Source organism: Dasypus novemcinctus, chromosome 17 (assembly GCF_030445035.2).
Source record: "Dasypus novemcinctus isolate mDasNov1 chromosome 17, mDasNov1.1.hap2, whole genome shotgun sequence".
In the NCBI taxonomy this organism is placed as follows: domain Eukaryota; kingdom Metazoa; phylum Chordata; class Mammalia; order Cingulata; family Dasypodidae; genus Dasypus; species Dasypus novemcinctus.
This window is the reverse complement of record NC_080689.1, coordinates 35,476,158-35,488,160: the sequence shown is the minus strand read 5'-3', so window position 1 is coordinate 35,488,160 and position 12,003 is coordinate 35,476,158. Positions and strand designations below refer to the sequence as shown.

The 12,003-nt window shown below is 39.5% G+C and overlaps 1 protein-coding gene across 2 annotated transcripts in view; it reads left to right on the top strand.

The window, feature by feature from the left end:
• The first annotated feature begins 2,663 nt into the window (after positions 1-2,663).
• STPG4 (sperm-tail PG-rich repeat containing 4) overlaps positions 2,664-12,003 on the top strand; it is a 66,100-nt gene continuing 56,760 nt past the window's right edge. For both annotated transcript variants that reach the window (XM_071208805.1, XM_004447342.2), the window contains exons 1-3: positions 2,664-2,767; positions 4,579-4,638; positions 5,737-5,994. In XM_071208805.1, the coding sequence (XP_071064906.1) occupies positions 2,687-2,767; positions 4,579-4,638; positions 5,737-5,994 (399 nt within the window). In that variant the 5' untranslated portion in view covers positions 2,664-2,686. The remainder of the gene's footprint in view (positions 2,768-4,578; positions 4,639-5,736; positions 5,995-12,003) is intronic.

Here is a 12,003-nt window from a genome sequence, read left to right as displayed (position 1 = left end):
GAACGTTTGTTGTTTCCATCTTCTGGCAATTGTGAATAATGCTGCTATACACTGGTGTACAAGTATCTGAGACTCTTTGTTTCACTTTTTAAGTTGTTGAGGTCAAAAGATGAGTAACAAGGTGGAAGAGGAAACACATTTTGGGGCACTTGTGTGTCATTTGAATTGATTTTATATTTTTAATCTTCACAAAATTCACAACAGGCATTATTTCAGTTGAATTACAGAGCAATGACAAAATTCTAACTAGTCATATTGAGCTCTCACTGAGCTGGGTTCAATTCTCAGTTCCACTTCTACAACTTGATAGTATTTGAGCCCAGGACTATAATTTTGAAATAGCACCTTCAAAACTTCCTTTATATAAAGTTTTATATTAGGGCCATGATATTTCTTTGCTCAACACCATCTGTGGCATGTTTGCTCTTGAGAATTCTAGTTAAGTTATTGCAGTTGATGATCCCAGGATAATGTGTTTTCCCCAGATTTCTTAAGAGGGAAAACATTTTTTAAAGGTCCAGATGCACAGCAGAGGCACTGTTGAGCTCTGCTTAGTACAGTCTTCTCATAAAGAGAAGTCCCTCCCCCATTTTTAAATTACCTGAGCATAAAACTTCTTTAATACTATACCTGATAATATTCTCTAAATGGACTATTTAGTTTACCCAAAACATGCATGTAGGGTAAAGTTATTGAAATCATTAACCCATGTTAATTCTTTTTTTGAGATCCTTAAACTATTTTATCATCTAGATGTAACCTCTTTCACACCTTGCATGGGTTTCTGGACTTCTCTGTACCTTTCATCATAATCCTTTTAGTCTCTAGGGTACCAGTCCCTAGTCTGCTGAGCCAGTTTTACAGGCTCAGCTGAAATAAGGAAATGAGACATGGTGATGGACTTGATTGATTCTTTTGTGAAAACACTGTTTTACTTGCATCCTGGCCTAATTTCAGTTCTTGATTTCAAACCTTGTGCCTTTTTTTTTTTTTAAGGCTATGTTATTAATAAATGCATTTGGAGTCCTATTTTAAGAGAAGTTAAATGGAGTCCTCTAGTCTTAACGCTATTCAAAGAGCCACTCAGAATCAACCTGGGAGCTTATGAGAAATGCAGAATCTTGGACTCTGCCTCAGAATCTGCATTTTAATAAGATGTCCGGGTGTTTTATATGCACATAACTTTTCAAAAGCACTCTTTTAGTCCATCGTCTCGTTCTATTAATAGAGGGAAAAACTGGTCAGTCATTCAAATATTTTGGACTCCAATGGGCTCAGAATTAAAAACAAACCTTGGCATGTTTAAAATTAGGGGAGAAATGACTTGGCAAAATGAGTCCTACAATAAAGATAGACATTGGGTCCTTGGAGAGGAATGGTTAGGTCTGAAAGGACTTCTCAGGCTTGCCAGGCAGTAACAGCATTTCGAGCAGAAAGGGCAATATATGGGAAGACAATAGCAGTATGAAAAATGGTATGCAGAGCATATGAGGTCTTAATGGAGAGAAGAGAGAGGTTGGATTTTTTTTTTAAATTTTGCTTTGTATTAAAAGTAATAATCATGACCCATATTTACTGAATGCACAGTGCCAGAAATGGTTCCAAATATTTTACTCAACTAAATCATGATAACTCCATATGAAAGTGCCGATTTATAATCCCCATTTTACAAATAAGGAAACAAGCATGGAGAATAAGTTACAAGGCAAATGCAACCAGTATTTGAATCTTGGTAGTTAAGGAGGGATGGATTTAAGAATGAGGGAGTAGAGTAGTCAATACAATGACAAATGGAGGTCAAGTTTGCTAGAAGCTGAAAATCCTCGTTGGATTTAACAATTGGATCACTGGTGAGTTTATCAAGCGCAATTTTAACTGAAAGATGTGCGCACATGTCAGATTTAGATGGTTTTAGAAAAATAAGGAAAGAATTTAGTCTATGTCATTTGGCAGTTGGTGAAAGGAAGCAGGAATTTTATGAGTAGCCGGCAGTGGGCCTCTGGAGTCAGACCTGGATTTGAATCCTTTCTCTGCCACTTCTGTGTGATGCTAAAATCAACTATACTGAGCTGTCCCTAAAATAGGACTAATACTTACCTCATGGTGTTGTGAGTATTAAACAAGATTAAGGTATGTGAAATTCTGAAGCGAGCATGTTTATAGGTTAAGAAGCTACAGGCAAGAGACTGAAGGTGAAAAGGTTCTGTACAGAGTGGGAACCTAGAGAAACCCGCTAGGTCCAGCCTGCAGTCCACTTCTTGAATCGGATGAGAAGTAACACCCCCAGAATTTCCATCTGGAGGAATTTAGAAACAAACAGTGGATTATAAAGCTAGTTTTGCCTTAAAGCTAAGTATACTTGCCAAGCGTACTCTCTCCACCTAGCCTCTCTAGGAGTGTAGGATCAGGGTGATGTGGGAAGTGAACTAATGGAGATTGTGGGTACGCTCAAGCTCCTCTACACGCCTGCCTTCACGCGGAGCCCCCTTTAGGTTTTCTTAACACGTCTGTGCGTGACTGTCGCGTGTGATTTCCCCTACGCGAAATTTCCGCGTGTCCCCTCCCCCACCCCACCCCCAGCACTGGAGACAAGCCTGGCGGGCCCGACTGCTGGCTGGGTGCCCGCGGCCCGCGGCGTCTCCTAGCAACCGCCCGCCGCTGGGCTCCTCGGGGGGAAGAGGCCGCGATGGACCAGCCAGCCATCGCCATCACCACCGCCGCAGTCCGGCAAGAAATGCGGCAAAACAATGCGTTGTTCACAACCTCGGTATCCTGGTTCTTCCCTTGCCGCCCTTCCCTTCTGGGGCCTCCACCGCAGTTCCCCTCGCTGGGCTCTCTGCCTTTTTTCCCACTTCAGTTCCTGGCACTTGCTCCCCCCCTGGTTTTCTCGTTCTTCCTACCTTTCTTTCCCTGCCCTCACTTCCACTCCCGCCCGTCCTTTCTTCCTCATCTTTATTTGATCTTTACTTCGTTTTATTTCCTCTTTCCTTGCTGCCTCCCTTACACTTCCTCGCTGACTTCTGTTTTCTGTGTTTTTTCTTTCTTCTCCACTACTACTGGACAACTACTTTAGTCAGATGATGAGATTTCCCTTCCTTTCCCTCTGCCAGAGAATGAGCTTTTCCTTCTTTTGTCTTTTTTTTTTCTCTCCCTTTCCCAGTCGCTTATTTAAGTATTTGTAAAATAGTTGAAACTCCCTTTCTATTTCAATAAATCTGGGTGAGAGATTCTTTGTTTTAGCTTTCCCTTTAAAGTGAATGTACAATGGAAGATGGGTGGGGTTTTTAGGTCACCTGCTTTAGCAAAACGAAACCGCAGCTGCTCCTGATCTTCCTTTAGAGTTCTCACTTTTGCTTCTGTCTCCTTCCCACCTCATTTTTCAGACTCCTAGGTAAAGATGGAATCACTGTGGAAATGTTTATGGGAGACCTGCCCTCACCTGCATAAGAAAGTTCGATTTCTGTAACTAAACTTGCAGCAGAGAAGATTCTATATGAATCTAATAAATACAGGAAATGTATAGGAAGAAATCCAGACTTAGCAGTGTCTATGAAACAATGTTTTTTAGAGTTATGCACATATTTCATAGTAAAACCAAATACAGAAGTACTCCTAATTAAAATGGATTTAAGTTACTAGAGAGGAAGAAAGAATTGATTAGGTTGTTTATTCTTTAAAAATGCATTTTTGTTTGAGATACCTCATACTTCATAGTAATAACAAAAGCATTAGAAAGGAAAATAGAACTCTCACTTAATGGTTTTACTTAGAAATAGTACAAAAGGGAAGAACTAAACAACTATTGACAGTGGGATTGAAACAAATACGGAATAATAAATAGGTATTAAGAGTACTTACTGTAGAAGACAAGAGCATCTTTGGAAACTGAGGAGCACCAAAATAATCTCAGCTTGACAGATGTTAAAAATAATAACTACCATTTATTGAGCAATGGTTGTGGGTGCAAATGCCAAGGCTCATGAGGGTTAAGTAATGTGCCCAGCACTTAACTAGCAAACATGGGGTTCAAGCTCAAGTCTGTCTACCTTTATCATTCAGCCTCTCTGGTTTCACAGACACTAGCCCGACCAGTTTAGAGAAATAAAACTGTATCCTGTTTGATAGAGTATGCAAATCCAGGAAATGGCCATATTGCTAGGAACTTAAATCCCAATATCATGTTAATGTGGTGACATACACTTTCACCTTGAGCTCCCAACATCTGAGCTATAAAATCTAAAATAATTGGAACAATATAAGTTAGGATTTACACAACTCTTTTCTTCCTAAGCATATTAAATTTTGTCACATCTAATATCCTTATAACTTATCTGTGAGAGGGGGGATGTTTATTACTCTAATTTTACCAAAGGGAATTTAGATAATTAAAAAACACTTAAAATCATAATTTAAGGAAATATTACAGGCAAAATTTGTCATTGTGTGGCTTTTATCTTAATATGTGCTGACCAATTTGGTGGCAATATTACTTTCTTCAAGTAAATGTTTTATAAATTATAGTTTAACATCAAGGGATCACCTCTCAAATGAATAAGTATATTTTGTGTTTGTTAATAGAAACCAATCCGGAAGACATCATCTTTTGAAAGAGAAGGATGGTGGAGAATAACATTAACAGTATGTACATTTCAGTCTTATTCAAATTATGTCTATTTCCATTAATATGGTCATCAGTCTTACCTTTTAAGTCAGTAACACTTCATTTTAAGAAAGCAGTGATTGCTCAGAACTACATGGGCCTCACTTGACATAATTTTAGCGTCAGCATGTGAATGAAAAGTTAGCTTTAAATTTTGAATGCAATAAAAGCTTGGAAAGGTAAAACAACTCTAGGAATCAAAGTCCTTTGAAGAATATCTAGTTAAGGTCATTCTAGTTCATGATCTTCATGAGATTACACCAGGAAGAAAAGAATACATTTTGGAAAGGTGTTTTGGTTTCAGTTGTTGTTTTAATTAGATGGAATGGGGCCTCTGATATCTATTGTTAACATGGTGAGTATATCAAATCAAGATGGCCCACACTGAAAAATGCCCCAGAAGCCCTCTCTCAAGAGTCATGGTTTCTATATTGCAGACATATTTTCTGTCAGACCCTTCAACAACAGAGGATCAAAATCTTCCTGGAATCGAACTAATTTTAGTGGCATAACTGAGCAAAGTACTCAGGGGAAAGATGGCCATGAAACGAGCCCTGGCTAAACTTTCAGGTCTGTTCATTCGGTAACTGTGTGGTTGTGATGTGAAAGTACCAAACCTCTTATTGGACTAACTTGATCGTGTTTTCTGCCAGTTCATCCTCAGTCTCATGTCATTATCTTCTAGCTTCCCACTTGAGGACTAGAAAGAAACATGTAACTACTAAGCAGAAGTAGGATAACTTTTATTTAGTCAAGAAGTTATCCTTAGTGGTCTCAATAGAGACCTGAAATTTATAGTCAAGTTGAATGGCAAGTTTAAGTATATCCCCAAAGTTACTTTTTAAAAAGTTAAACTTCAACGATGGCCATAATCCATTTGCTATAATTCAGCAATTGCTGCAGAAAGGAAATCATGATTCCTTGAAATATTGTTTATTATATTTGATAGAATTTCATTAACCTTTGAAACAAAGAGAAATGCTACTTAGGAAAGACTCTTCCAAGAATGGTGCTTTAGGAGATGTTATATGTTTACACAATGATCTTAAAATAAAACTGATGTCAATTTTCCACAGGATACACCTATACCTGGAACCTACCACCTGAAAACTTTTATTGAAGAATCCCTATTAAATCCAGTGATAGCAACCTACAATTTTAAAAACGAAGGAAGGAAAAAACCACCTCTTGTGCAAAGAAACAACCCAGTAATTAATGATATTCCCCAGTACATGCCTCCTGACTTCCTGGACTTGGTAAAGAAGCAAACAACCACTTACTCATTTAAAGACAAACCGCGGCCAAGTCCCAGCACACTAGTTTACAAAGATCAGGTAAAGCTCTTTTTTTTTTATTATTATTATTTTAGGTGAAGCTCTTTTAACAGATTGGTCTTTTAACAGATTGGTCCAAGAGCCCCTGAGGAAAGTATTCTATATACATAAGAGTATAACTTCCCCAAGAGGAACTGAAAACCTTTAGAATGTCTTATTTCCTATAGAGATCAAACAAGGGCTGCCTGATTTGCAAATATGCCCAGGAAGATTTTGCCCTGTGTATATGGGGAGGAATTTTGCCTCTGGCTCTCTGATTGTGGGGAGATGCTGACTCTTGGTTGGAGTCTCCCAGCCTGGGGAACCTCTGGGATCTTATCTTCTGATCATTTCCAGCAATTGATATGATTTTCTCTCTTCTTTTGAAAGAAGATACTCTACCTCAGTGAGCATCCTTATTGGAACCTGCATATAACTATATATCATAGAGAAATGTTAAAAAAATTTTCTTGTCAAAATGAGCACTGTGGTACCAGGAGGGTCAGATTCTATTCTCACCTCCACCAGTCCCCTTATGACGTTGATCATGTAGAGCACTTTTAAGCTTATAGCCCATGATAGGCTCTGTAGAGGGGTGGAATCTTTAAATCACAATGTGAGACGAAATGTATCCAAGTGCTGAGATAAACAGGGTAACCAGGAATGCCAGGGGGAAGAGTCTGATGTAGACTGAATTAGAAGGATGGAAGCCTCCCTGGAGCCTTACATTGGACCTTGAATAAAGGTCCAATTGGACCTTGGCATTTTTGTGACTCTTCCTAGTTTGCTGTGGGCTTCCACATATATGCTCTTAGTTGCTCCCTCCAAGCATTCTGAAATAAGTGGAACAACTCTTATCTCCATTTTACTTGTGAGAAAACTGAGGTGACTAGAGACGAAGTAAGTTGTTCCAAGGCACATAGCTAACAAATAAGTGGGGCAGTACTTTCAACTGAGGATTTCTGAGCCCAAATTCAGTCTTTCCAGTCTATTATATGCTCCCAAGGGAGGACATTTCAAGGATGGGGCAAAGGCATGGAAGTGAGAGGAGCATGACCTATTCAAGGAACAGAATTGTGACTTGGACTTTGTTACTTGGGACGGTGGGCATTTGTCTTAGTTCTCTGTGCCTTATAATTTATAAAGAAGCTAATAAAAGTGTCAGTCTCCCCAACCTCATCTGAATATTGTTGTGATAACCTGAGATGAAATGGATTGCAACTGGAGGTTGAATTAAGAACAAGGTGTTGTGATAATTAGGCTGGGCAAGAAATTTTCAGCAAGATGAGCACATGCTGGATCTAACCAGGTAGACCCTTCATACTGCTTTGCAAATTATAGTTTTGAAGCAGAATAGAATCATATATGTTCATCGGGTAAATCTTATCCTGTTTGCTTCAGTGGAATACAAACACTAAATTATACTTAGAATATTATGGCTAGATATCAGGTAATTGCGCTACATGTAAAACCATTCTGGCTACCTCAAATACAAAGTCATTCTTTCTTATTCTCCTCCATCATTGACTTTTCTTTTGTTCCTGAACTCTTCTTGCGTTTAGGGATCTCTGAGGTTAGGCCAAAGTCCACCATTTTAAAGAAGAAAATGTAGAAGGTTGGTAATAGGCAAAATTTAAAGCTTTAAAAAATGAAAGGAATTTGACTTACCTAGAGAGATTAACAGAGCCTTCTAAAAGGATATTTTCCTATTTCTTTTCTTTTCACCCAACCTCCACCACCTCCCCACAAAGATTGCATTCCAGACTAGAAAGATTAAACATTTTCCTAATTTTCTACTTCCAAGGTATATAATATATTAGTAAGTGTTTAAATATTCTGGTGTAACATTGTTTACTCACTAATAAAATAACTTATTTCTTGTATTTTAATATCAGAATGCGGTAAAATAATAATTTGTATTTAAGGTGGATATTGCTACTTATTAGGATAGAACAGCATTCTGAAATTCTGTAAGTTTTAATAGAATACTCATTTTATAACACAGTAGTGCTGCTTTTTATTTGTAGGAAAGTTTTTTTATTTTTAACACCTTCAGGCTGAAGCAAGTAACTCAACTGGGAAATCTATATGAAAGAATCTTATCAGGTATATAAGTATATTTGAATGTATGTATGTGTGTGTGTGTCTAGGTATAAATACACACACACACATATACTCATCTATATATGGCCAATTCCTAAAAGGATTTGAGGTGGCACCTTCATTTTTACAATAACTATTTTCTTATTAAAGAAATAATGTACTTTCATTGTAGAATATATGTACAAAAACAGGACCCTCTCTCTCTAGTTACAGTTTTACGATCTCCTTTCCCCCAGGGTTGCAGGCATACTCTGTCCCCTGGTTACTGCCCCTTATTTCTTAATGATTTTGGCTTCCTTCTCTCACTGTTAACTCTCTCCACTACTCATGTCAATTTCAAAACACACATAGATGATCTTCTGCTAACTTGACTTCGTTATTTCTTGAACTCGCCCTACCTCAGCCACTCACTCCTCAGATGTTTTTCAAGACCGGTAATTTCAACCCTCAATAATCTCAGTAACATGTATCCCAGTCTCTGACCACCCACCCTGCCCTTCCACCTCAACTCCCTCTAGTGTCTCAAGTCTAATAATTTTTCCATTCTCCTCAGCCTATAATCCATCAATTCTACCATCTTTCACTACCTCTCAACCCCCTGATGTTTTTGCTTCCTTTCTCGCAAAGCTTAAACTCTATCATCAATCTTAGTTGCTCCCTGCTTACACCCTCAAGTCCCTTGTCCCCTTGGCTTGTCTGGCTAAGCCACAACCCTGGTTAAATCTAACTCTCTGTATACTTTATACCTGAATCCATGTGCCTGAATGACTGGTCGCATTTTAGATTCTTAAATCCTTCTCAGATGGACACTGAATGGACTCCCATTGTTCATTTACTCCCCCACTCTCTTAGGTGGCTTTATCTCACCATCTTCCCTCTTTTCAAACCTCTACTCCCTCCTCACCAATCCTCATTCTTTGGTGCCCTTCTCTGCCTTTTTTTTTTGTCTTTGTTGTCGTCTTCTTTGTTTTTGTTTTTCAGTCTTTTTTTGCTGGTTCTGCCTCTCTCTCTGAGCTCTTCATGGTAGCGCCTCTGTCTACACTCACTCTCTCCCTTGGTGATCCCCATAGTGTCAAGGCTTTGAACATCATCTACTTGATGATGATTACCAAATTTATGTCTCCTGCTCTACTTCCCTCTTGAGCTCCAGCTGTCTTTTTAAAAAATTACTATTATTTTATTTTTAAAGAAGCTTTAGATTATAGAAATGTTACATAAAAAATATAGAGAATTCCCATATGCCCCAGCCCCTCCACCTCTCACACTTTCTCACATTAACATCCTTCATTAGTTTGATACTTTTGTTTCAATCGATAAACCCATGCTACTAACTGTGGATTACAGTTTACATTATAATTTATACTCTGTCCCGCACGATTTTATAGGTTAAGACAAAATAGGTAATGGCCTGTATCCATCATTGCCATGTCATGCAGGACAATTCCAATGTCATGAAATTGCTCCCATATTACACCTACTGCTACCTCTCACTACCCTCAGAACCTCTGGTGGCCACTGCCTTTACCTCAATGATAAAAGTTCTTCCATTGCTGGAATAATAATGTCTTTAATAGAATAATAATAAATCTATTTTAGTCCACTATTCATTCTCCAGTCTTGAGAATTTTGGGGGATGGTGATGCTCACTCTGCTTCTAATTGAGAGGAGGCTTAGATCCCATGGGGCAGATGGATGTAACTATCTTGCTTGCAGTTGCAGACACTCTCTGTTCCTTGGGATGGTTTGCCTTCTTCAATTATATGTCTAATCCAGGATTTCTCAGTGTTAGCACTATTAACATTTTAGGCTGGATAGTTCTTTGTCGTGCAGGCTGCTCCTTGCACTGTAGATTGCTTAGCGGGATTCCTGGCCTCCACCTGCTAGATTCCAGAAGCACTCCTCCTCTACTTCCAGTTCTAACAAACAAAATGTCTCCAGATATTGTCAAAATGCTCCCTGTTGAGAATTGTGATAGTGGGTGTGATCTGTGTGTGTGTGGTTATCAGGGTCAAAAGGTCTTTTGTGAACTGACTTTTCATCCTTGGACCTCATTTCTTACTTCTTTCTCCCTCTTACTCTCTACCGGCCTCCTGGCAGCTTCTTGAACATGTCATTCATGCTTTCATCTCAGGGCCTTTGCACTTTGCACTTCATTCTTCTGGAATGCTCGTATCTCAAATACCTGCATGGCTCATTCCCTTTCCTTCTTCAGTTCTTTGCTCAACCACCGCCTTCTCAATGGGCCCCATTTAAAATTGCTCACCCAGGGGAGCAGATTAGCTTAGTGGCTGAGCACCTGCTTCCCATATACAAGGTCCTGGGTTCAATCCCCTATACCTTCTTAAAAAAGTAAAATAAATAAAATAAAATAAAATAAAATTGCTCACCTGATGCTCCTGATCTTCTCTACTCTGCCCATATCTTTTTTTCTTAGCATTTATAACCATCAAATATATGATATAATTTACTTACACTTTGCATTTATTATTTGTTGTCTGTCTTCCCCAATGAGAATAAAGCTTCATGGGGACATGAATATATATTTCTTTCACTCACTGTTTTATCTCTGCATCTAGAACAGTGTCTGGTGTATAACAATTATTCAATAAATACTTTCTGAATAAGTGTATGAATTAATGATTCCCCAAATATCTGAAATTTGACTGGTTCTTACTCTTTTTCTTTTCTTTTTTTTTCCTTCTGTATGCTCTCCAAGTATTTTTTTTTTTAAGATTTATTGATTTATTTATTTCTCTCCCCTTCCCCCCCCCACACTGGTTGTCTGTTCTCTGTGTCTATTTTTTTTTTTTTTAAAGATTTATTTATTTATTTAATTCCCCCCCCTCCCCTGGTTGTCTGTTCTTGGTGGCTATTTGTTGCGTCTTGTTTCTTTGTCTGCTTTTGTTTCTTTGTCCGCTTCTGTTGTCGTCAGCGGCACAGGAAGTGTGGGCGGCGCCATTCCTGGGCAGGCTGCACTTTCTTTTCACGCTGGGCAGCTTTCCTCACGGGCGCACTCCTTGCGCGTGGGGGCTCCCCCACGCGGGGGACACCCTTGCATGGCACGGCACTCCTTGCGCGCATCAGCACTGCGCATGGCCAGCTCCACACAGGTCGAGGAGGCCCGGGGTTTGAACCGCGGACCTCCCATATGGTAGACGGACGCCCTAACCACTGGGCCAAAGTCCGTTTCCCTCTCTGTGTCTATTTGCTGTGTCGTCTTTGTCTGCTTCTGTTGTTGTCAGCAGCACGGGAATCTGTGTTTCTTTTTGTTGTGTCATCTTGTTGTGTCAGCTCTCCGTGTGTGCGGCACCATTCCTGGGCAGGCTGCACTTTCTTTCGCCCTGGGTGGCTCTCCTTATGGGGCACACTCCTTGTGTGTGGGGCTCCCCTACACGGGGGACACCCCTGCGTGGCATGGCACTCCTTGCGCACATCAGCACTGCACATGAGCCAGCTCCACACGGGTCAAGGAGGCCCGGGGCTTGAACCACGGACCTCCCATGTGGTAGACGGATGCCCTAACCACTGGGCCAAGTCCGCCGCCCAAGTATTTTCTTAATATGCTTAATCTCTTCCTTCACTTCATTGAATTGGTCCATGATACATGTTTTGAGAGCTTTAATTACTTGTTCGGTATTCCACTTCTCTTCCTGGTTTTTAGTTTGTTCATTATATTGGGCCATTGGTATGGTCTGTAGTTTTTGTTGCTGTCTCATCATCATTTTATCTTGTTGGGTTTATTCTGTTGATTATCTTATTATTCTAGCCCTGGGGTTTAATTAGTTGTTTTTGTGTGTGTGTTAAGTCTTCTCTTTGTCACTTTTTTCTTCTTATTCTATTTCTTTTTAAAGATTTATTTATTTATTTCCCCCTCCCCCCCGTTGTCTGTTCTCTGTGTCTATTTGCTGCGTCTTCTTCTTTGTCCAC